Source organism: Spermophilus citellus (assembly GCF_964194105.1).
Source record: "Spermophilus citellus genome assembly, chromosome: 2".
Classification (NCBI taxonomy): domain Eukaryota; kingdom Metazoa; phylum Chordata; class Mammalia; order Rodentia; family Sciuridae; genus Spermophilus; species Spermophilus citellus.
Genome location: NC_138183.1, coordinates 250,304,072 through 250,328,032, shown reverse-complemented (window position 1 = coordinate 250,328,032; position 23,961 = coordinate 250,304,072). Strand labels below are relative to the sequence as shown.

Sequence of the window (23,961 nt, the reverse complement as noted above, 5' to 3'; positions counted from 1 at the left end):
ATTATGGCTGCTCGCCCTTCCCCCACTCCATGAGAGTCAGGGAGTTGGCTGCACAGCTGATGTCAGGGAAAGTCCAGGCTGGGGCTGGGGCTCAGCGGTAGAGCGCTCACCTAGCATGTGCAGGGCCCTGGGTTCGATCCTCAGCACCACATAAATAAATAAATAAAATAAAGGTATCGCGTCCAACTACAACTAAAAAATAAGTATTTTTTAAAAAAATGCCCCAATAGAGCTGGGTGCAGTGGCGAATGCCTATAGTCCCAGAGACTCGGGAGGCTGAACCAGGAGGATTGTAAACTCAAGGCCAGTCTGGGCAACTCAGTGAGACCCTGTCTCAAAATAAAGAATAAAAAGGGCTGGGGTTCCATCCCCAGTACCAAAAATAAAATAAAGCCCAAATAGGGGAGTCAAGAGGAAGCCGCAGTCTCAGCCTCAAACCTGGGGTCTCTGAAGTTAGGTCCCCAGATGACCCAGAACCACAGCGTCACAACCCCTATAACAAGTGAAGCCCAACACAGAGAACCATGGAGGGCTGAGCGGGATGGGCCCAGAGACCTCCCACCTCGGCAGCCCCCGCATCTCAGTGATGAGGATAGACATCCAGGAGGACCTGGCCCAGGAGCAGTCAAGAAGCCGGTGACACCTGCAAATGCCTCCTCTTCCTCTCCACCCCACAGTAGCTGGAGGCAGCTGACTTCTTGCTCCCTCACCCTGTGCCCTGGGGCAGTCTCCGTCTGCACCCTGCAGTCAGTGCTAGTTGGTGGCTGTCCCCTCTCCCCACTCTTAACTCTGGGAAGAACAGCAGCATCCCAGAGGCGCTGGAGCAGCTTATATAAGCTACAGGTGTGTGGGTCACAGGAGAGACCCCACCCCAACCCCAGAGGACCTGAAGGAGGCTCTGTGCAGCTCCCTGGGGGGTGAGGTTTGTGCTAAGTATGGGTTTGGGTTTCAGCAGAAACTGGCCTGGTGGATTTATGAAGGTAAGGCAAGGGTCAGGCCTCCAGGCTTCACAGTGCAGCCCTGTCCCTGTGCCAGGCCCTGGGCCTCATCCTCCCTGGCCTCCCAGGGCCATAGGTGACCCCACTCGGATGCCCTGCACTCACTCCAGCAATGGGTGAGCTTGAGGCCAGGAGCTGGCCCCCTGCTAAGGCTTCCTGCCGCCCTCCCAGCAGCAGACTGGGGAGAAACACACTCCAGAGACAGATGTGGGGCCTTTTCCTTTATTATTTGGGGTTCCTCTGTGTGGAAACACGGGACCTCCTTATCCCACGCCCAGTGCCTCTGTATCACATAACCAATCCCCCAGTCCCTGAAGAGTCCCCTTTAAAATTGTCAATATAAAAAAAGGACAGGAGGAGGGGGGAAGGCCCGACCACCCTCCAGGCTGGCTGGCTCCTGGTGGGCAGGGCTGGGAGGCGCGGGCTGCAGGCATTGGCTTCTGCACAGAAGGCACAGGAGATCCCAGCCCAGGGGCTCCCCCAGCAGGAAGGGGACCTGCATGCCTGACACCTGGGGTGCAGGTTGCAGAGATAGTGGTTATAAAGTCAGCAGGTGAGGCCAGGCGGGTGGGGCCTCTGGAGTGAAGAAAGGGGACACGTGAGGATGCTGGAGGAGTGGGGCTGGAGGAGTGGGTCTGGGATCGTGGCTCCCTGGCCACCCAGCCCTGAGGCAGGAATAAGCAGAAAGCTGCCCTCCTGGCTTGGCCATGGGAAACGGCGGGCCCAGGGGAGTCCATCATGAGCCCCTGGCTGGGGACAGAGGGAGGGCCACACAGCTCTGCCCAGAGCTGGTGAGCAGTGGAGGCTGGGAGGAGGGGGCAAGAGGACCAAGGCGCCTTCTTGCTCCAAGGAAGGCATGTGCGGCTGGCGTGACCTGCTGTGGCATGGTGGGAAGACTCGGCCTGGAAGACGCGGCTTGACAGACGAGGGTAGAAGGGAGCAGCAGGGCGCTGGGCCCCCGCCTCATGCAAACATGGTCAGCTGTAACCACTGCAGAAGGAGGGAAGGCCGTTGGGCCAGGGCTGTGGAATGGGCTGCCTGAGTTTCCCTCCTTACCTGGACCCCTATATCCATGCCCCGACCCCATGGCTCAGAAGCCATCTCTTTACCACTTCTGAGGTTCGCTCCTGGGGAACTGTTTCCTCACTTCCTCTATCTCTGGGAGATAGAGCTGTTGGTCCCACTGAGGCAAAGCCTCCGGCTCCTGCCCCAGAATCCAGACACCCCCACCCCAGCTCCCAGGACTCAGGCTGCCCCTTCTTGAAGGCTGGCTCCAAGGCCCAGGAAGGGACAGGAGAACATGAGTCAGGAAAGAAAACCACTGCCTCCAACCCTTCCCCCGGACCCAGGGAGAGTCCCACCTTAAACAGGTCAAAGGTCACGACTCCATCCAGATCTGTGTCCAGAGTTTTGAAAAACCCTGTGTGTTCAAGAAAAGATGACACGGGGCTGAGAACTTTGTGCACAGCCAAGCCTGCCTGACCCCCTCTCCCCCTAACGCTCCAAGCTGTCACCCCTTGAAGTAGGAAGGGGCTCTTCCTGCCCTCCCTCCCTGCTCTCCACGCACTCAGCCTCTGGGTGACCAAATACAGGGCCCTCGTGGGCCCCAGATCTCAGCCTCCAGCTCCTGCGACGGTACTGCTTGCACCGCCTTCATCCGTTCCCACCAGCTCACAAGGGACGCATCTGGGACACAGCTGGAGGGAGGAGCCTGTTGGGACACTCACGGAACATGGTCTCCAGTCGCACCAGGCAGCACACGAAGTTGTCAAAGTCCACAGCCAGGTCAGGCTCAGAGTACCGCGTGATGATGAGCTCGTACAGTTTTTTGTTGAGCTTGAAGCCTGTGGAGAGAAGCAGGTGAGGGCCGGGGAGGCGCAGCCCAGCCAGGAGACAGGGAAGGGTGGGCCTTCTCTCCTCAGGGACAAGGGGCACAAGGACCTCTGGGCAGGGCCAGGGACTGGGAGGGGCTGGGCAAGTAAGGACCAGTCTCAGGGGGCACGCCCAGCCCAGGTCAGGCCAGAGAATCAGGATTTGGCCAAAGAGGGCCTGTGGTCTGGTGGTTCTGATGCCCTGGCCTCGTCCTCAGGCAGCTCTCACAGGAGGCCTGAAGCCTGGCTCTGCCCTCCCTGGCACTGTGTCCTAAGGCCGGTCACTTTTCCTTTGGAGCCTCACTTTCCTCACATGCCCAACAGGGGTAACAAGAGACTCTGTCCTTTCTTGGCTGGAGTGGGAAGAAAGGACAGATATGATGATAACGTACTTAGAAACCATCGGAGAAAGGCCAAAGATGGTGGGACCACATCCCCTCAGCACTGTGTCACCACCCAGGGAGGAGGGCCAGGGGTAGGGGCTGCCCTGGGCCTCACCTGCAGACTCGATGGCCATCCGCATCTCGTAGGCGCTCATGCTGCCCGACTTGTCCAGGTCAAACTTCCGGAAGATGGACTGGGTGGGGGCAGAGGGTGGGGACCAGTGAGTCACCCGGCTCTTCCTGCCCACCCCCAGGGTTGCTGAAGGGGACAGGGAGGGGAGGAGCCCACAAGGGGTAGGCTGCTGGGACGTGTGGGCTCAGGGGTGGGAAAGAGCTGGCAGTGGCAGAGCCTCCACGGAGGGCTGTCCCCTGGCCTGCTCCTGCAGTGACCGAGGCTCCAAGGGGAAGGCGAGGACCTGCCGGGGGCACGTACCAGGTAGTTCCGGATGCGGTTCCACAGGATGTTGAACTCCACCAGGCCCAGCTTCCCGTTGCCATCGCGCTGGGTGGTTGTTAAGAAGGCAGCTCCACGGCTTAGAGCTGGTGTGGGAGGGGACACTGGGGGAAGGGGAGACTGGCCAAGAGAAGGCAAGGTGACTGGGGGGAGCCATAACCAGGCTGGCTGTGTTCAACTGGGTGGGGGAGGGTGCAGAAAAAGCTCGGCCTTAGGGTCAGCTGTGGACCCAGGCTTTGCTCCAGCTTCCACCTGACTCAAGACTGGGCCTTGGTCTCCCCCTCCCAGGAAGGCTTTGAACATGGGCACTGGGGTGTCCACATACCCCCCAGCTTTGTCTATTCTCTGGGCATTCCTGGGACAGTTCACCCAGCCACTTTCTGGTGCCCGTATTCCCTGACTCCAAACAACAGCAGACGGACTAAAGGATACGTCCATGAGGTTCACCATGCTGCGGCACGACTCCAGGCTGAAGCCCTTGGTCCGAAGGTCTTTGTCTGCAAGAAAAACCAGTTCCAGCCCCTCAACCTGCTGAGCTTCCTGTGCCCGCCCCACACTGGGAACACTGGGCATTCGGAGGCAGGGAGGCACTGGTGTCGCCCGTGGGTACAGAGGCCAGCAGAGCGAGTGGGATGTGGTGGCTTCATCATCAGATAAACCAGGGCAAAGTGTTTTAGCAGTCAGGCTGGTGTCCCCAAAGCCCATGGGCACCCAGTGATCGTCCCATGAGTGACGAGCAGAAGAGAAAGAAAGTGGAGAGAAAGACAGAGCAGGGTGGTCTGCTGCAAGTCCCAGAGGTCAGCAGAGGTTGCTAGAAGAGTGGGAGGGAGAGGGGCTCTGGATACATGGAAGCGCGGGGATGGAGGCAGCAAAGGCAGGACTGCGGCACCAGGCCTGTGCAGCCAGGCTGGACTGCCAGCCACTGCCTTCTACTGCGTGCTCCAGCAGGTGCAGCCAGCTGTGCTCTGCTCCCCGGGCCACTGGGCCTGGCCTGGGGTGCATCTTGGGAAGAAAGGGCGCCTTCCCCTGGGTGCTGGAGCACGGCTGTCCTCCAAATCCCACCAGCACACAGAGCTCAAGTAGGGGAAGGGGCTTGGCAGGATGGAAACAGTGGCGAGCTGGGCTCAGAAAGGAAGTCGACCTCCCAGCCATAGGTCAAGGGGTGGGGTTCCGCTGACTGTGGGGGCAACGGCCTGGATTCTGATGCTTGAAGGCAACGAGGGGCAGAACATGGGGCGACAGCAGCTGATGGGGACCCTCACGTTTGCTAATGATCCTGTTGAGGATGGTCTGCAGCTCTCTGACACTGATCTCCTGGTCCTGAAGGGAGAGGGAGGGTGGTACCAGCTGAGAAGGGCTGCCCCCCGCCCCTACCCCCACCCTACCCCCACTCCAGCCTACCTGCCCTGCCAGCTGCCTGAAGAGGGACTTGAAGTTCTCATCGATCTCCTCTTCTGAGAGCATTTGCTGGACGGAGAAAGGAGGGAACAGGTGAGGGGTGCCCCAGCCCTGCCCATGGGGACAGCTGCTCAGCTAGGGTGGGAGCACTCACAGGACACATGTCACCTGGCCTCCCAAGCAAGCCTCACTCTTCTAGTCTGTAAAATGGGGATCTGCCCCCTGCCCAGGAATCTTGGGGCCTGAATGACAAGGACACAGTCCAGCTCAGCGATGAAAGGTGGGAGTCCAGGTCCCTGCTGTACAACCTGGGCAAGTCCATCAACCTCTCTGAACTTGAGCTTCCCTTCCAGGGGGTTATCATGAAAGGACTCAGACAGGGGTGTTGCAGGGAAGAAATGACCCAGATAAAGTGTCGAGCATAGCCGCAGCACGGGGACACAGGGATTATGCACCATCATCATCACAAATCCTTTGCAAACCATAAAGTGCTAGGGAGATGACAGATTGGCCTCGCTCTTATGGCTCCTGTGAGGAGCCAGCAGAAGCCCAGGACACAGGATGCCCACGTCCCCATCACAGGCCCAGGGGAGGGAAGGAGGGAGCCGGTGCCTGGTGGGGTGGCCACACACCTCATCAGGGAGGTTAGCCTGGATCTGGTCGTCCAGTTCCCTGCAAAGTGGAGAGAAAGAAGGACCAGTCAGGGGGCGTGGAGGGCCTTCAGGGGAAGGTGGGAGAAGGCAGTGGAGGACTCACTCTGTCCCAGCACTCTTCTCAGAAAAGAAGCGCAGCACGAAGTCACCCTCCTTATTGGGCTCAAAGGTAGATGGCACCACCACGTACTCCCCGGGTGGAAGGCGGAAGCGGGTGCTGACCTCCCGCAGGTTGATGAACTGCTCCGATCGCGCTCGGGATGAGTTGGCCAGGAAGAAGTCGCGCTTCAAGTGCACGGCTGGCTGGCCCACCAGCTAGCAGGAGGGAGAGGGAGCAGGGCTGCAGCACCCTCAGGAGCCCCCCAAGATCCCAGCCCAGGCCTCAGGGAGGGGCTGAAGAACAAGGTCATGGCTCATCACTTATAGCCTATGTGACCCTGACAAGACACCTTGAGGAGCAGCTAAATGCAAATAAAGTACATTAAACTACTATAACACCACCTGAATATCTTTCTCATTATCATCACTGGGGGCTTTCCCCACGTTGGATTCTGCAGGCACCTGGCAGGTGGCACCTCACTGAGTGTCCACAATGGCCCTGAAGGCAGTGTCATTTTACAGACACAAACACCAAGGCTCAGAACTTCAACAATTTGCTCAAGGGGACAGACCATGCAGCCCAGACCACGTAGCCCAGCCCATGCCCTGCTCCCGACAGACTGGCCGGCCAGTGCAGACTTGGTGCGAACATCAGGACCTGAAGCCTCACACGCACAAGACCCACCGGGGCTCTGAGGACTAGGGTTGAAATCCAGCCCTCCCCCCACCTGCTCTGACCCTCAGGAGAGCAGTGACTGCTCCACCTGCTGAACAGTCAGGGGAAGCCCTTTCCAGGTAAAACCAGGTCACATCTCCGCTCTATGCAGGGGCAGGTTTGTCACTATGCTGCCCGTGTGGGCCCATCAGGCAGGGTGTGTTCTGGGGCAGGTGGATTCAGGTGAGTCAGGAGCCACACCTACCTCCGGAGGGACCTGCAAGAGAGAGAGGGTAAGGGAGAGGTGGTTGGTGCAGGGGTGGGGACAGGGTGCACTCTGGGCAGAGGTCCTGAGTTCCTAACAGGAGGGAAGGGATGAGGAGACTGGTGACAGGGCTCTGGGCCTGGAGCCATCGATGATCCAGACCTATTTGCACACACAGAGTGACCTCAGGAGGGAGGGCCAGGCAGGGGTCCTGTCCCTGGCACACCCTGGGCCTTTGCTCTGAATCAGAGCTTCCAGAATAGTTGCCAGGATGGCTAACCACAGTGTCTTAAGGCCTGGGGACACTGGAGGCCCCCACCTGTCTGTTGCCAGGGGATCTGGGTATGGGCTAAGTCTGTGGCCTTCCTTTACCCTGGCTGGGTAGATCCGGAAGTTTCTGACCCTGTCTTGAACACAACAAGCAGGGTGAGCACTGTGATTATACCAGAAGGTATAATCACAAATGACAGGCACAGCCCCTGTCTGAGCAGGCCTCCCTATCCTGGTCCTCCACACCCGCTCTGCTCACACACTTCTGAGACATGGGGCTTCCTGACCCCAAGACGACCCACTGATTTCTGAAGTTGAGCAGAAGTCTGGCCCGGAAAGCTGCCATCTAACTGTCGGTCAAGCCAGCTCCTTCTTCCTGAGGGCAGCATCCCATTCTCTGAAGATGAAGGTAAATTCCAGAACCTTCTCTTCCTGGAGACAACCATCTTACTTGCCTTCCTCCTGCCTTACTAGATGAATTTTAGGACCTGCCTGCAGCTGAGGGTTTGGCTGGTGCCTTCTGGAGGCTCCCCCTAGGGCCACCAGCCTCATGGTGTAGCAGGGGGCAGACAAGGCAGGGTGGAGACCTCGGGCGACCCCTGGCGGGAAGACCGGGCTCGGTGGCTCAGCGCCAATCGGGGACTCGCCTCGTAAACCGCGAAGCCGATGGTCTCCATGTCGCGGCCGAAGCGGCGCTCCCGGCGCCGGTGCTTCTGCATGAGGGCCAGCACGAAGCTGCAGCCCGACTCGCGACTCCCGTAGTCATCTTCGTCGTCCACCTCCTCCAGCCGGATCTTGAACTGGGGGTTCACCCAGAAGGTGGCTGCAGGAGAGGAGGTGGAGCTCAGAGGCAGGGCAAGAGCAGAGAGGCCCTCAGAGCTTCACCCCCGCACCCGGGCATCCCTCCTTAATCCAGCAATTGGTACTAAGTATCCATTATGTGCCAGGTGACAGGCACAGTTGAGGGGACAGACACCATCCTGGATCTCAAGGGCTCCTGTTCCAGAGCAGATCAGGTCGATTAACAGTTCAGTTAAAAAAAAAAAAAAAAGAGCAGGCTAGGGTTGGCTGGGGAAGGTGAGGGTACGCTGAAGAATCAGTGCTGGGAGGAGGCGAGGCGACAAGCGCAAGCCAGGCCCAGGGAGCTCCAGGAACAGGCGGCAGGAGCAAAGGCCACGCCGCACCACGCTGCCCCCACTCCCCGATGACAAACATCAAGTGAGGCTCCAGCGAGCACCAGGGATCCTGGCAGGTGGCAGAGGTGGGCAGGAGTTGGGGGACAGGCCAAGGTGAGTAGATGGCATCAAAGAGCAAAAGGCCCCACCAGAGGGCTGGTGACGGGGAGGGTGTGACAGGATTATTATTCTAAAAGGTGACTCAAGAGCTGGGCAAGGAGGGGCATGCCTGTAATTTCAGCGGCTCTGGAGGCTGAGGCAGGAGGCTGGTGAGTTCAAAGCACTAAACTACTCAGTGAGACCCTGTCTCTAAATAAAGTACAAAATAGGGCTGGGGATGTGGCTCCCGTGGTCAAGTGCCCCTGAGTTCAATCCCCAGTACACCCCCCAAAAAAAATCAATTAAAAGGTGACTCAAGCAACTGTACTGCAGTGACTTAAAGGAAGACAAGAGAGAAAGCAAGGGTCCGACAGGAGGTCACAGACAGCCAACAAAGATGACAACAGTGACCTGCGTTACTAGACCGTGACATTTAGTGTCTAGTGAGTTAGCTGACTAGGGAGTTAGCTGCCGGAACAAGCCTTTTACCAGAGCAACAGAGCCTGCAGGGAATGTGCGACACTTCTGTCTAAAGGCATTAACAGGCCTCGGCCTTCTTCCTTCCCTCCTAAATTAACAACAATCAAAAAGATAACACAGAACAAGTGTTGGTGGCACGTGGAACATTCAGCCTCACACACCAGCTGTGGGTAGGAAAACCGTGCAGCTATGGAGAACAGTCTGTTAGCTTCCTAAAGGGTGAGCACAGAGCTACTAGGTGACCCTGTAATTCCACTTGGGGGTACACCCAAGAGAACAAAACGCATATCCACATCAAGGTGTGAGCATGACTGTTCAGAGCAGCACCACTTGAAACAACCAACAGTCCATCCACCCATGAGAGAATATACCAAAATGATAGGATAGTATTTGACAGTAAAAAGAAACAAAGTAGCCTGTGTTGGTGGCCCAAGCCTATACCCCAGAGATTCAGGCAACTGAGGCAGGAGGATCATAAGCCTCAGCAACTTAGTTAGGCCCTGTTGCAAAATAAAATAAATAAAAATAAAAAAGGAGGGGCTGGAGTTGTGGCTCAGTGCTAAAGTACTTGCCTAACATGTGAGGCCCTGGGTTCGATTCTCAGCACTCCATTTAAATAAATTAATAGAATCAAGATCCATCAACATCTAAAAAAATATTAAAAATAAAAAGGAACAAAGGACCAATACATGCTATGATGTGGATGAGCCTGAAAACTGTTATGCTAATTGAAAGAAGCCAATCACAAAGGAACATGTGTATTTCCACTTATATGAAATATACAGGACATGCAAATTCTGAAGAGGAAGAAAGTGGTTGTGAGAGGCTGGGAGGGACAGTTGAGGGGGGTGTGGCTTCTTTTGGGGATAATGAAATGTTCTAAAGTTGATGTGATGGTTTGCACAATTTTGTGAATACACTAAATGTCACGGAATTGTACACTTTAAATGGGTGAATTATATACAAGAATTCTCAATAAAATTCTTTTTTGTTTTGTTTTTGTTTTTTAGTACTGGGGATTAATGCAGGGGCGCTTAACCACTGAGCCACATCCCCAGCCCTTTTTATTTTTTTTTTAATTTAAACACGGGGTCTCAATAAGTTGCTTAGAGCCTCATTAAGTTGCTGAGGCTGGCTTTGAACTTGCTATCCTCCTGCCTCAGCCTCCTGAGTCACTGGGATTACAGGCATGGGCCAAATACCAAGGAAGTTTATCACCAAAAGCCTCCCTAAGAGAAATTAAAAGAAATACATTTCATGCAGGTATTAAATGAGCTCAGATGAAAGGTCTCAGAATGGAGAACAAAAAACATTATTATGCAGATACTCCAAACACATGAGGATTATCTCAAATAATGATGATGATGATGATGATAATGTCTAATTTCTAGCAGGAAAAAAAATGTTTGGAATTTAAATAATAACTTGCCAGGAGCGGTGGCACATTCCTGTCATCCCAGTGCATGGGAGGCTGAGGCAGGAGGATGACAAATTCCAGGACAACCTCAGCAATTTACCAAGATCCTATCTCAAAATAAAAAAATAAGAGTAAAAAGGACTCAGAATGTTGCTCAGTGGTATGGTATGCTGGGCTTCAGCACCAAAAATGATAATAATAACAAAATTAAACAATTTAAAAAAGAGTGAACCCAAAGGGAGAAAAAAAACTGGAATTGCTAGACTAACACTGGCTGAAGTACACTTGAAAACAAAAAGAATTATTAGAAATGAAGGTAATCACTAGATAACTAAAAAAATGTTTCTTTCCCTAGGAGCTTACAACAATTCTAGACTCAATATTCCTACTCTCATAGTTCAAACACATGAGTGCTCACATTAAAAAATCCAAGATAATGAAGTAAGTTTTTGATTTATCAGGTCATGAAATAAAGTCCAAAATAAATCAGAAGACAGAAGAAATGAGATAACAAACAACAATGACGACAAAAAAAATCATTTTGTACAAAGGACCAACAACATCAAAAATCATTTCTTTGTAAAAGCTAATATTGACGAACTTCACAAGATTGGGAGCGGGGGAATGGGAATAGGAAAGACCCCTAGACTGAATCAGAGATAACTTTCTGATGTTCATATATGAATATGTGAAACTCCACATCATGTTCAACCACGAGAATGGGGATCCTAATTAGAATAAGTTATACCCCATGTATGTATAGCATGTCAAAATGCGCTCTACTGTCATGTATATTCAAAAAGAACAAAAAAAATTAAAAACCCCAAAACTTCACAGGATTAATAAAGAGTATTAAGCCAGGCATGGTAGCACATACCTGTAATACCAGCAACTTGGGAGGCTGAGGAAGGAGCATTGCAAGTTTGAGGCCAGTCTCAGCAACTCAGCAAGGCCCTAAGCAGCCTCATGAAGACCTAAGAGAGACCCTGTCTGTCTTAAAAAAATAAAAAGAACTGGGATGTGGTTCAGTGGCAAAGCCCCTTTGGGTTCAATCCCCAGTACCAAAAAAAAAAAAAAAAAAGAGTGCAAATACACAATACTATACAATAAATTTAAAAATGCAGAACATTATTACAGATGAGATCTAAGAGTATATTAAGGGTAACCTTGCACTAATAACTTTGAAAACAGATGCAAAGGATAAATTCTTAGGAAGTACAACTCATCAAAATAAGTTCAAAGGGGCTGGGGCTGTAGAGTGCTTGCCTAGCTTACTCAGGCAAAAATCAACGACAACTAAAAAAAAAAAAAATTTTAAAGTTCAAGGAGTAAAAAAAAAAAAACCTGAACAATCCTAGAACCATTAAAGATATTCAATATCAAAAGTCAATCTTCACATAAAAAAAGGAACAGGCCTGACAGCCTTACAGACAAGTTCCACCAAACATTCGGCAACAGATCATTCCCACCTTATGCAAACTCTTCTAGAAACAGTTAACTTAGCAAGACAAACAGCACCAATACCAGAATGATCAGAAGGAGAAATCAGCAGATAAATCTCATTCACAAACTTGGGTGTAAAACTATTGTACAGAAAAGTTCTATCAGGTTCGTGTTTATGGGACTTGGGAATGGAGCCCAGGCCTCCTGTATGCGAGGCAGGCGCTCCACTGAGCCACACCCCCAGCTTTTATTCTTTTTTTTTTGATATATTTTAGTTGTCAATGGATCTTTCATTTATTTATTTATTTATTTATATGTGGTGCTGAGGGTGGAACCCAGGGCCTCACGCATGCCAGGCAAGCGCTCTACCACTGAGCCATGACCCTACCCCCTAGCTCTTAATCTCGAGCAGAACTTCTCATAAATCTATAAGGATTAAATCAATGTGTTATTGGCGTAAGGACAGGCCAAGGGACAGAAAGGTGAGCCGGGAAACAGCCTCATGATACGTGGGAACTCGAGGATGGCACTAGCACTGCAAGGAAAGGCGGGCCTTCTCAGCCACGGTGCTTATGAATTTGGGGAAAAACTGAAGTGGAATTCCTGCAAGAGAAGAATGCTTCGGAAGAGAGGGTGGAAGAGAGGGCGGCGGGCTGTGCAGAGAGCGCTGGAGGGTGCAGGAGGGTGCAGGGCAGGAAGACGGAGCAGCCCAGCCCTGGATTTGGTAAAGCCAAAGCTGTCAGGAAGGAAGTGGCCGTGTGGCAATTCCTGAGCAATTTTTCTTTGAAGGAGAGCAGAGACTTGGCAGCAAGAAAGTAGGGTCAAGGGGCTGGGGCTGTAGCTCAGTGTCAGAGCATGTGTGAGGCACTGGGTTCAATCCTCAGCACCAATAAAAATAAATAATGGCACTGCGTCCATCTACAACTACAAAATAAGTTAAAGAAAGGAAGGAAGGAAGGAAGGAAGGAAAGAAGGGTCAAGAGAGGGTCACTTTCTTTTAATACAAGGGATTCTCCACAACAACCCAGCAGTGAAAGGTGAGGGACAAAGGAACAAAACACTTTCCTGGGGGAGGGAGAAGGGTTCTGCCACTGTCCCAGCGGGGCGGCAGTGCAGACCTGCACAGGTACACACAGGCGGATGAGGTGGGGGGGGTGTTGGAGGTGGGAATATGGGGAGCTGTCCTAGTGATGAGGTCTCTTTTCAAGAAAGTGCAAGGCCAGGTCCACAATGAGAGGAAGGCGGAGGAGGCTGAGAGTGGGAATGTGGCTAACTCAGAGTGGCCCGGCTGGGGCTGTGCAAAGTACTCATTTGAGGTTTGTGGCTGTGGATTTACAGGGAAAATGCCACCTCAGTTGTGTGATTTCTCTCCAGCCCCATCAGTGGCTCTGTGCCAGTCAGAGCCAGTTCAGCTACGACTGTGCTTATGCCAGGCAACAGAAACCGAAGGAGAGAGAGACTGGGAAACTGTAGGGACAAGATGGAAATGATGACTACACCCTGGGTAAGGAGAGAAGGTAAGGTGGGAGATGAAGATAGTGCCAAAATGGTGGGCTGGGAAGGAAACAGGCCAGTGTGGCCATTCCTGAACAATTTTGCTTTGAAGAGGAACAGGGACACAGTGGCAAGGAAGTTGGGTCAAGAGAGGGTCCCTTGGTGGGTTCACAGGAAGATGGGAGGGCCACCCATGTTCATGGATAGGCAGAATTAACATTGTTAAAATGGCCACACCACCGAAAGCAATATACAGATTCAATGCAATCCCTGTCAAAATACCAATGACAGGGGCTGGGGATGTGGCTCAGTTGATAGAGTGCTTGGCTTGCATGCACAGGGCCCTGGGTTCAATCCCCAGCACCGCAAAAAAAACAAAAAACAAACAAACAAAAAAAAATACCAATGACAGACTTTACAGAATTAGAAAAAAGCAGTCCTAAAATTTATTTGGAAGAATAAAAGACTCAAAATAGCCAAAGCAAATTCTAAGCCAAAAAAGCAATGCTAGAGGCATCACAATACCTGACTTCAAATTATACCACAGAACTATAGTAAAAAACAAGCAAACAAAAGAAACCCGTGCAGGTACCAGCATAAAAACAGACACACAGGTACAGAATAGAAGGCACAGAGACAAACCCACACATCTACAGCCATCTGATCCTCGACCGAGGTGCCAAAAACATACACTGGAGAAAAGAGAGCCACAATGGTGCTGGGGACACCGGTTATCCATAGGTAGAAGAATGAGACCAGACCCTGCACAAAAATGAACAAACTGGATCAAAGACCCCAGAGTTAGACCAGAAACTATGCAACTCCTAGAAGAGAATGTAGGCTCAGCCCTCCAGCATATCAACATAGGCAAAGATTTTCTCAGTAGGACCCTAAAGCTCAGGAAATAATGCCAAGAGTTAACAAATGGGATGGCATCCAATTAGAAAGCTTCTACACAGCAAAGGAAACAAGAATGTAAAGAGAGGGCTGGGGTTGTAGCTCAGTGGTAGATCACTTGCCTGGCATGTGTGAGGCCCTGGGTTTGAATCTCAGCACCACATCAAAATAAATAAATAAAGATATTGTGTCCATCTACAACTAAAAAAGAAAAAAAAAGAATGTAAAGAGAGAACCCACAGAATGGGAAAAAAAAATCTTTGCTAGCTACTCTTCTGACAGGATTACTCTCTAGAACACATAAAGAACTCAAAAAACTTAACCAAAAAAACAACCTAATGAATGAATGGGCAAATGAATTAAAACAGACATTTCTCCAAAGAAGAAATACAAATGGCTAACAAATATGTGAAAAATGTTCAATATCATTAGCAATTAGGGAAATGCAAATCAAAACTACACTGAGATTTCATCTCACATCAGTCAGAATGGCAGCCATTAAGGATACAAATAATAATAAATGTTAGAGAAGATGGGGAGAAAAAGGAACACTTTTACGTTGTTGGTAGGACTGTAAATTAGTACAACCATTATGGAAATCAGCATGAAAGTGCCTCAAAAGTCTAGGCATTGAACCACTATAGGACCCAGCTGCACTACTCCTCGGTATTTATGTAAAGAATGAAAGTCATCTTACTACAGGGATACGTGCACACCCGTGTTCACAGCAGCATGATTCACAATAGCCAAACTATGGAACCAGCTTAGGTGTCCATCAATGGCTAAAGATAAAGAAAACATGGCATACACACATACACATACACACACACACACACACACACACACACACAGTGGAGTCTTTTTCAGCCATAAAGAAAAATGAAATTATGCTATTTGCAGGAAAATGGATGGAACTTGTGGGGAGTCATACTGGCCAAATTATATTGTTATATCAATGTGCACGTACAAACATGGAACAACCAATACCACCATTACAGACAACTAGAATGCACTGACAAAATAATACGGAGCCAGGCCCAGTGGCACATGCCTGTAATCCCAGTGACTTGGGAGGATGAAGCAGGAGGATCACAAGTTCGAGGCCAGCCTCAGCAATCTAGCAAGGCCCTAAGCAATTCAGTGAGACCCTGTCTCAAAATAAAAAGTATTGGGGATGTGTCTTAGTGGTTAAGTACCCCTGGGTTCAATCACTAGTACCAAAAGAAAAAAAGAGGGGCTGAGGTTGTGGCTCAGTGGTACAGCGCTCGCCTCGCATGTGTGGGACCCTGGGTTCGATCATCAGCACCACATAAAAATAAATAAGTGAAATAAAGGTATTGTTTAATACCTTTATTAAAATACAAAATACAACTAAATTAAAATACCAAATACAACTAAAAAATAAATATTAAAAAAAAGAAAAGAAAAAAAGTGGGAAAACAGTGGTGGTTCAACAGATGCCACAGTTCCATGAGTCTGAGGACTTGGAAGGAGGGAGCTGAGAGTTGGAGGTGGAGGGGAGAGAGCAAGGTGATTCAGAGGCAAATAATTACTATGGTGGGGCTGAGCTAAGGTTCAGGAAAAGGTTGCCACAGGTGAAATTGGCAAGGAACTGACAGGCCAAGACATGGACAGAGTCATCCATCTAAAAGCCCAGAGGTGAGAGAGCCAGGAGCGGGGCTCTGGGAATGAAGAGCAATGACCAGAAGGTGGCCAGGAGATGGCCAGGAGTCTTGCCCTCAGTAGCACCAGGGCTCTTTAGCATTGAAGAGGACATTTACTGTTTTACTCTCAAAGCAAATTCTAGAGACCAGCAAACATGACCATCTGACTCTTAAGAGAGGAACCCGAGGCCCAGCAAGGTGACGAGTCTTGCTCTATCCTGGCCCCCCCAAGCACAGCCCAAGCTGTGCGTTCAGGCCACCTGGGTAGTTGCGGCAGCCCCCGGCAGTGCTCCCCCGCCGCCAGGTCCCCTCATAGAGTGTGGTGTTCCAGTTGCGGATTGTCCTGCTCTTGAGCGCGTCGGGTGTGAGGTTGCAGATCTCCAGGCGGGTAAACTCGCGCATGAAGTCACGGAATGACATCCTGGGGGTGGACAAAGGGAACCTCGCTCATTGTCCGGGTTTGTGGGGTTGGGAGGGAGGAGACATGGCCCTAGAAGGGTCAGGCCAAGAAGGGCTGCTCACCAGAACTCCCCATCCTCCATCTTGATCCGCAGCTGCTCCCGTTCATAAGAGTCCACGTTGTTCCACTCTGAGGAGCTGTGGGGAGCAGGGCACTGCCAGGGCTGGAGGAGACTGACCTGCCTGGCCTCTGTCCCTGGGGCCTGTCCACCTTGGACTGTCTTCCCAAAGCCCAGGTCAGGAAGTCCTCTCAAAGTCAGACCTGAGCTCCCAATTCCAGAGCATCCCCACAGGCTGGCCCAGGCCCTCATGGCCTACGCTTTATAGGGTCATTGCCCCAAACCCAGTCACATAAGAGAGGCCCCTTTGTTCAACTCTGACTCCACGCTGGTCTGGCAGAGTCAAAAGCAGAAATGTCAGGGGCATCTAAGAAGCCTCCCAAACCTCCCCCCAGTCTCCACCACCCTGCCCCTCACCCGTCGCTCCAGGCTCCTGTCCACTCCACCTCGCCCCAGGGGTTCCGCATCCGGATCAGGCTCACCGGCTGGCCCCGGTAGTTCACCTGTTCCCCAGAGCACCCATCAGCACCGGCTCCCACCCCACCGTGCCCTACTCCACACCCAGCAGTACACCAGGGAACTGTCAGTAGAGCCACAGAGCTTGTCCCTCAGGAATTTACAGCCCAGGGAGGTAGCTGGGCACACGAAATACAGTCAATCAGGGCAAGCATTGATAAGCGGCTCAGGATGGTTTCCCAAGGGAGTGATAAGGTGCTGCAGAAGGTCAAAGGAGGAGCAAGCACCTCCCACTGCCCTGGTCAGATGCCAGGGAGGTAAGGACAGGCAAGAAGGGAAACACCCTGCAGGGCAGCCCCACCCAGGGCAGTACCTGCTTGGCTCCAGTCACAGAGTATGCATGGCCCTTCACCAGCTTCTTAAAGGTGACGGCCTCCATGTCCAGGACACTGGAGATCTGCAGAAAGACATGTGCTCTGTGGTTGGGGGCCAGTCCCCTCCTACTATTGCTGGTGGCAGGCAGGGGCCACAGTCCCATTCACTCCATCCTCACCTACGGCTGCTCCTCCTGGGGGTGGGGGTGGCTCCACTACCCCACCAACACCCACCCCAGGTACCCCCACCAACACTGCCACTGGTATGGGATAAGGCTGGCCAGATTTTGTGAACATGCACACATCCCCATGTGTAGCCCTTCAGGGACAGTGGGAGGGTAAGAGAGGAAGAAGGTCAGGATGGAGCCTATGGAGAGGGGGAAGGGGCCCAGATCACAGAGATGTTGGGGTGGAGCCTGAGGTCAAAGACAAAGGAGGTCTGGAGATGGTGGTGGGAAAAGTGGGACAGACAAGGGTGGGCATGGAGAGGAGAGGGAGGGGCTAGGAGTGGGGCAGACAGAGAGCAGGACAGATCAGGCTGGAGGCTAGGGAACTGGATCATGGACAGCAGGGCAAAAGGAGCAGGTGGGAAGGGAGCAGAGTGGAGTGTCAGGAACCTGATCCTGGGAAAAAGCTGAGGCCTGGGATTTGGGGGGAGATGGGGAGGGGGTACCTGACCACCACTGGGCATGAGGTGGAAGAGGGGGAGGAAGTGACGGGTGACACTGATGTGCAGCCAGAGATGATGCTGAGGTGAAGGGCGGGGGTCTGGGGCTAAATCAGGGTGGGGGCGAGGTTAGCATTGGGTGGGGAGAGGAAATTGATGGAAGAGTTGGATTACAAACTGGATGCAAGGGTCATGGTGTGGGTGTCAGGCTGGGCACACTCACATCAATGGAGCAGCCCAGCAGGGAGCCGCGCTCCAACGCCTTGAGGATGATTTGGTAGAGGTCACTGGGTGCCTTGCGCAGCTCGTACCACTCGGTGACCCCACCTGTGAAGTCCTCAAAGCCCTCGGAGGTGCTGCCCCCCGACAGGGCCTCATAGCTGCCATTGACCCTGTGGGCAGCTCCAGGTCAGCACTGTGACATTGAGCAGGACCAGATAAGAGGGCCAGGGTCCCCCACCCCCAGGGGTGGGGCAAGAGCTGTCCCCAGGAGCTCTGCTCACTTGGCATAGGCCTTCTCCAGCAGGGCGCTCCAGAACTCGTTGCCTTGGGCAGAGTGCACAAACAGCAGCTTCCCGTCCTTGGTGGGCAGCAGGTCATCCACGACCACATCCACCCACTCCCCAAACTGCCATAGCTGTAGGGAAGGGGACACAGTGAGTACCTGATGTGGGATTCCCCACGCCTGAGCTCCATCCTCAGTTTTGCTACTAACTAGATACATGATCTTAGATCACATATAGTAGAAACTTATGCAATATATACATACTAGATACATACAAACTTGATGTGTACTAGGAATACAATACATGTATACAGCCCTCTACATTTACAAGTTCCACATCTATGGATTCAACCAACTACAGACAGAAAATTGATTTAATTTTTTTTTTCAGTGCTAGGGATGGAACCCTCATGCTATAAGAAGGCTCTACCCCAATCTGCGTTCCCAGCCCCCGAAATATTTTTTAATGCATTTGTGTTGAAAATGTACAGACTTTTTTCTAGTCATTCCTAAACAATACCGAACAACTATTTATATGGCATTTACATTGCCTTGGTATTGCAAGTCATCTAAACATGTCTTACAGTATATAGGAGGATGTGGAAGATCTCTGTAGGTTATATGAAAATATTACATTTTTTACATAAAGAACTTGAGCATCCATGGATTTTGGAGTCCATGGGGGTCCTGGAACCAGTCCCCTGCAGATATGGAGGGACAACTGCACTGCACATGTGATCCTGGACAAGTTACCCTCTCCGAGCCTCAGTTTCTGTACCCATTAAAGGGAGCAGCAGTGCGTTCCTCACAGGAGAGTTAAGCAAGATTATGCAGTCGTCTTTAGCTCACCATGGAAACAGGACAGACCTCCTCAGACATAGAGGGGGTGGAAAGCCATCTGGCCAGGGCTCTTCCCAAAACCAACTGCTTTTTAGGCCATACCTCTCCTCTCCCAGTTCTAGGCCGGAGTGTAGGGGTTAGTGGGATCCATATAAATATATTGAATGTGGACCCATACTCTCCAACCACAGATGGGAGGGCCGATCACGTGGGAAAGGGTGGGGCTCAGGCCCAAGACAGAAGCCAGAAGCTTCCCTGCGCTCCAAGCACAACAGTCGGGGCGGCCCAGAACAATGGGGGAAGGAGAGAAGGCGGGCCCAAGGAGCTGGAATTGATGGCGGGGAGTGTTACACGGACCAATAAGAGGCCAGGGAGGAGAGGATTGGAGGAATGAGGGAAGGGGCGGGGCAGCCACGCCCCTGCGGACTAAAGCGGGGCAGGTGTGGCGGTCTGCCAAAGTGGCTCCACAGAAGTTGGTATGGCAGCCACTTCTGTGCAAGTTGGGTAAGGGGCTCCCTAACTAGGCGGAAGGAAGCGACACCCAGGAGTCCTCCACACATGGCTGGGACCACCAAGGCAAGAGGGTCTCGACTACAGTTGCTGAGTTGTCTCTCCCAATAGGAGCTCATTGAGGATTCATTAGTGTGTCTGGAGAAAGGGTCCTGTCGCAAACGTCAAGAAAAGCTGGTTTAAACAGACTTAATCCCGAGCCTTTTCTGCTAGTCTGTGTCAGAGGTCACCAAAGCACAGGAGCTGGAAGATGGGAGGATTGACAAATGGAGATGACCACCTTTCCCCCAGCACTCCTTTTTTCAGATGTGGAAACTGAGGTCCAAGTCAGGAAAAGGTTTTTTCCCCCCAACAGGGCATAATACAGAATTTCTTCTACTTTTCCAAACACTTTCTCCCTGCTACTCAGAACCACCCAGGAAAACTGCCAGTTGAAATACCTGCCCAACTGTTTCACACATGACAGATCTGAGATGGCACTGAGAGGTCAAATACCTCTCAGAGGGAGGGCTGCCCCCGCAGGGTGTGGCCACTAGCCACCTTAACTTCGAGTGCGGTGGTCATCCTTCCATATATCCCCCAGTGCTTCCTTTCCCTCCTCCCCACCGTGTGCAGGGCCCTTCACCTGGAAATGGAAGATGCCCGCATAGCCATCCTGGAAGCTCTGGCCATGAGGAACCACTCGGTGCAGGAGGGTGTCATTGAGGGTGAGGGAGGCGATGGCAGCCAGCAGCCAACAGTCCCCTGGGATGGGAAGGACTCATGTCAGACCTGTTTTAGGATCTGCCCCGGGGGGGTGGGGAGGTGTGCTCATGGATATCCATGTTGAGGAGAACCTGGGATTCCCTGGATGGGGTGCCTTTTCTGCCCTTAGCTTACAGAAAAGACCCAGGAATCTGGGCAAACCAGCCCCAGTGCTGATAGCCAAAGCCTGTCTGGGCTTGCAGGAGGGAGGGGTTGGGGTAGAGCCCAAAGGAACGGGAACGGAATAGGGAACTACTGTGGCAAAAACACCCAGACCTCCCCACCCCCGAGAGGCCTACCCAGGGCTCCCTGGCAGATGTCTGTGCGAGTAGCTCCATCCACGATGAACTGCGGATTTGACAGCATCTCCTACGAGACCCAGAGACCTGTCCCTGAGCTGGTCCCTCCTAGAAACTGACACCCCACCACCAAGACCCCACTCCCCACCAGGAACCTGGTGTCCCATTCCACTCCTCACCCAGGATTGGGGTCAGCAGAATCCCACCCAAGGATGGCCCTCTCACCGTGGGACGCTTCCACTTGATGCCATAGGTCTTAGAGGAGTTGGGACCTAGTTCCTTGTAGCCCAGGCTCTGGGGCACTGGTGGGAAGGCCTCATCTCGGAACAGGGCCCCACTCTGCAGGCATCGGGCCCGCAGCTGTTCATAATCCTGGCCCAGGTATTTGATGGCGTTCTCATGGCGGCCCAGGCCCAGCTCCTTGGCCCGTAGCTTCTGCACCTGGGCTGACACCCCAGTGCAGTACACGGGTGTGATGATCTCCTCTGCCATCCTGTGGTACAGACCAGCTCAGTACCCATGTCTGCCAGGACCAGAATCCAGCTCCTGCCTGCTAGTGCTGCTCTTCCACCTCTGCACCCCTTATTCCCCAGACCCTGGTGTCCCCCGCCACTTCACTGCCCCCACAGCACTCAGGCTCTCTGCAGCCTCCCTAGGCTCCAGAATCCAGAAGAAGGCTCCGCAGTTCCAGGGTATGCTAACCACAACCTCTCCTCCTCCCACTGCCATTGTTCTGGGCCTGCAGCTCTGTGGTCAGCCAGCCAGCCAGCCAGGTGGGGTAGGGTGGAGCCCTGAAGTAACACAGGGATCTGGGAAGGTGTGTATGGAACCCCAGGGAAGGTCTTTTTGATCCCGTTGGCCAGCTTGTAACCCCCTCTCCAAACTGGCCAGCACCTTGCTCACCGGCCCCTTTCTGGCTTGGGAAGTGAGAACTCCAGGCAGACGGCCCCCTCCACAGACCACCCGAAACCCACAGAGCTGCTAAATTCCAGCCCAGCCCCTGGGGACAGTAGTGAGTGCAGGATGGGGCGAGTGCCTGGGCTGTGCCGCTTCCCGAATCCTCTGCCCCTGACCCAGGCACGCCAAGGGCCCAAGTAAAGGCCATCTGAGGAGCCCCTCTGCCCCGGAGCAGTGGCCAGGGTGAGAATCGCGGCCAGCCACCCGACTCCTTACCTGGAGGAGGGGAGGTTGGGGGTCGCTGCGGTCCCAGCGGCTGGCTTCGCTGGTGGCAGCTCAGGGCAGGGCCCAACCAGGAAGAGCGCTCCTCCCCGCCCTCCTCCCGCCGCCCTCCTCCCTCCCTCCTCCTCCTCCTCCTCCTCCTGGGGCTCCTACCCCGCTTCCTCTCGGTTCTCCCTTATCTCTCGGGCACCTTCTTTGACTATCTCTTACTCATGGTGTCTCCCCGCCCCTCCCTCCGCAGGCCCGGGCCAACTCCGCGTGAGGACAAATTAGCAAAAGGCAGAGTTGTCCCCAGGGAAGGGCCCGCGCCTGTCGGGGTGGGAAGGGCTGGGCCCTGGCGGAAGGGCACTGCGGGGGCGGGGAGGGGAGAGGAGAGAGGGGACCCGAGGGCAGGGGGTATTTTTAACCCTGGGCAGCAGCTCGGGTTGCAGGGACAGCGGCCCCACCCTCGCCGCCCTCCCGGCGGGCACTCTGGGGCGACCGGGCCGCGGCGGCGCCGCCCCCAGCGCCCCTCACTCCGCGCGGTGCCGCCGCAGCTGTCCTCGCCCCTCCCTGCTGGCCCTTGCGCGGGGCTGAGATTACCTCGGGCTGCGGCAGCTGCTCGCAGCAGGGGCCAGGCTGGCGGCAAGCGGACCCCTACCGGACACTCGGCAAACGGCAGCCCCACCCGGTCGCTCCCCGCGGCAGCCAGGCTCCGGGGCTAGGCCGACTCCCGCCCCCACCCACCCCCGCGCCCTGGGGCGCAGGTCCCGGCCGCCACCCGCCTCAGTGGCTCCGTGCGTCCGGGCGGGGCGCGGGGAGCCGGCCCTTTAGGCCCCGACTCGCTGCGTGACCTTGGGTAAGTCCCGGCCCTGCTCGGCCTTGATTTCCCGGTTCATGCAGCGAATGGGAGGCAAAGACGCAATGGTGGGAGCCCATCTTGCGGTTTCCTGAACCAGGATACTGCGGGAGGTGGACACCTGCCCTCTCCCGCAAGCCCGTGCACCCGACGGGGAGCGCCCTTGTGCCGCCTTACCCAGAAGAGGGCGTCAGAGGCCCACCCGGGACCCGCAGATTATGCCTGGTGGACTGCAAAGGGAGACCCTGAAGAAGGGGACCGGGCTTCAGTGATCCTGCAGCTCAGGGCTCTTCGGTGGTATGCGGGTCCCAGCCCGGCAATTGCTGCAGCATTTTGTGCATAGCTTTTCTGGGATCCTAGGGTCCATGACCCCAGCAGAAGTTAAGAGCCGCCTATGTAATGGGACTCCACTCTCATCCTCAGTTTACAGATGAGGAAAACTGAGGCCTGCGGGGGTGTGGCTTGCCGGAGTTCCCCCACCTGGTGAGTCAGGGCTGAAAACAGCTCCTGGGCTCTTCGCCCTTACCATTCTGCATTCTTGTGGCCACTCTTGGTTAAATTCTGCAGGTCTTCGCGCAGCAGAGACCCGTGATTGGGGCAATCAGTCCCTGCTGATAGAGGGTGCTCTCCTGATCCAATTTTGGGAGCCGTGGTAGCTGAGTCGTGATTATGGACAAATAGGAATTAAGTCAACAATGTGGACAAGGCTTCCTAGCAGAAAGAACAGCAAAGGGAAAGTTCTGAAGGCTGAGGGGACACAAGCCAGAAAGTCCAGCTACAAGTGTTCCTTGTGGCTGGATATCAGGAAGCAGAAGTCTGAAAGAGGAAAGATGTGCAGGGGAGATTGCAAAGACGGCCATCCCCTCAAAGCCTTCTGACTCAGCCCATGAGTCCCAGAGCCGCCACCGTGACTTCCACAAACCTCCTCACTCCTGCATACCTTCTATATGGGCAGGACAGTGTGCTCACCTGGGTATGGATGGTGAGGACTTGTGGCTTCGAGGGGGCCCACACTGAACTTGTTTTTTGTTTGTTTGTTGTAGATAGACACACAATATCTTTATGTATTTGTATGTGGTGCTGAGGATCAAACCCAGCGCCTCACACATGCAAGGCAAGTGCTTTACCACTGAGCCCCAGCCCTGAACTTGCTTTTACACCCATAATTAATTGAGAAGAAAGTTGGTGCAAAGGATGCACTTACCTGAAACCTGATCTTGTCCAGGAGTTAGAGGAAGTATTAGATGCAGAGAGTTATGGTGGCGAGGAGGAGGTGAGGTATGGGAATTGCCTCTAGGAGTCTCAGCACAGGGAGG

At 53.4% G+C, this 23,961-nt stretch overlaps 1 protein-coding gene across 4 annotated transcripts; it reads right to left on the bottom strand.

Annotated features, from left to right (window-relative positions):
• Positions 1 to 1,208: 1,208 nt before the first annotated feature.
• On the bottom strand, positions 1,209 to 23,586 carry CAPN1 (calpain 1). 4 transcript variants are annotated; one of them, XM_081272815.1, is made up of 22 exons: positions 22,641 to 23,586; positions 20,854 to 21,121; positions 20,629 to 20,698; positions 20,211 to 20,329; positions 18,234 to 18,367; positions 17,954 to 18,122; positions 17,063 to 17,146; positions 16,651 to 16,736; positions 16,238 to 16,312; positions 15,976 to 16,136; positions 7,694 to 7,869; positions 6,777 to 6,788; positions 5,861 to 6,072; positions 5,737 to 5,776; positions 5,108 to 5,173; positions 4,969 to 5,026; positions 4,139 to 4,203; positions 3,686 to 3,754; positions 3,368 to 3,446; positions 2,726 to 2,842; positions 2,360 to 2,418; positions 1,209 to 1,988 (listed from the first exon to the last, which is right to left on the bottom strand). In XM_081272815.1, exons 2-22 carry the CDS (start codon positions 21,118 to 21,120, stop codon positions 1,962 to 1,964), a joined length of 2,145 nt encoding a protein of 714 aa, XP_081128941.1. In that variant the 5' UTR covers position 21,121; positions 22,641 to 23,586; the 3' UTR covers positions 1,209 to 1,961. The 4 variants fall into 4 exon arrangements, with proteins under 4 accessions (XP_081128941.1, XP_081128939.1, XP_081128940.1 ...); XM_081272813.1 differs by lacking the exon at positions 22,641 to 23,586 and adding an exon at positions 22,390 to 22,634; XM_081272814.1 differs by lacking the exon at positions 22,641 to 23,586 and adding an exon at positions 21,961 to 22,383.
• Positions 23,587 to 23,961: the final 375 nt, after the last annotated feature.

Bases quoted from the DNA above. Each gene is read 5' to 3' on its own strand.
- CAPN1 (XM_081272815.1), bottom strand. From the start codon at position 21,120: ATGGCAGAGGAGATCATCACACCCGTGTACTGCACTGGGGTGTCAGCC. The intron at 5,777-5,860 runs GTGAGTCCTCCA...TCCACTTTGCAG, and splicing joins GAGAAGAGTGCTGGGACAGA to GGAACTGGACGACCAGATCC. The intron at 3,447-3,685 runs GTACGTGCCCCC...GCCCCCACCCAG, and splicing joins ACCGCATCCGGAACTACCTG to TCCATCTTCCGGAAGTTTGA.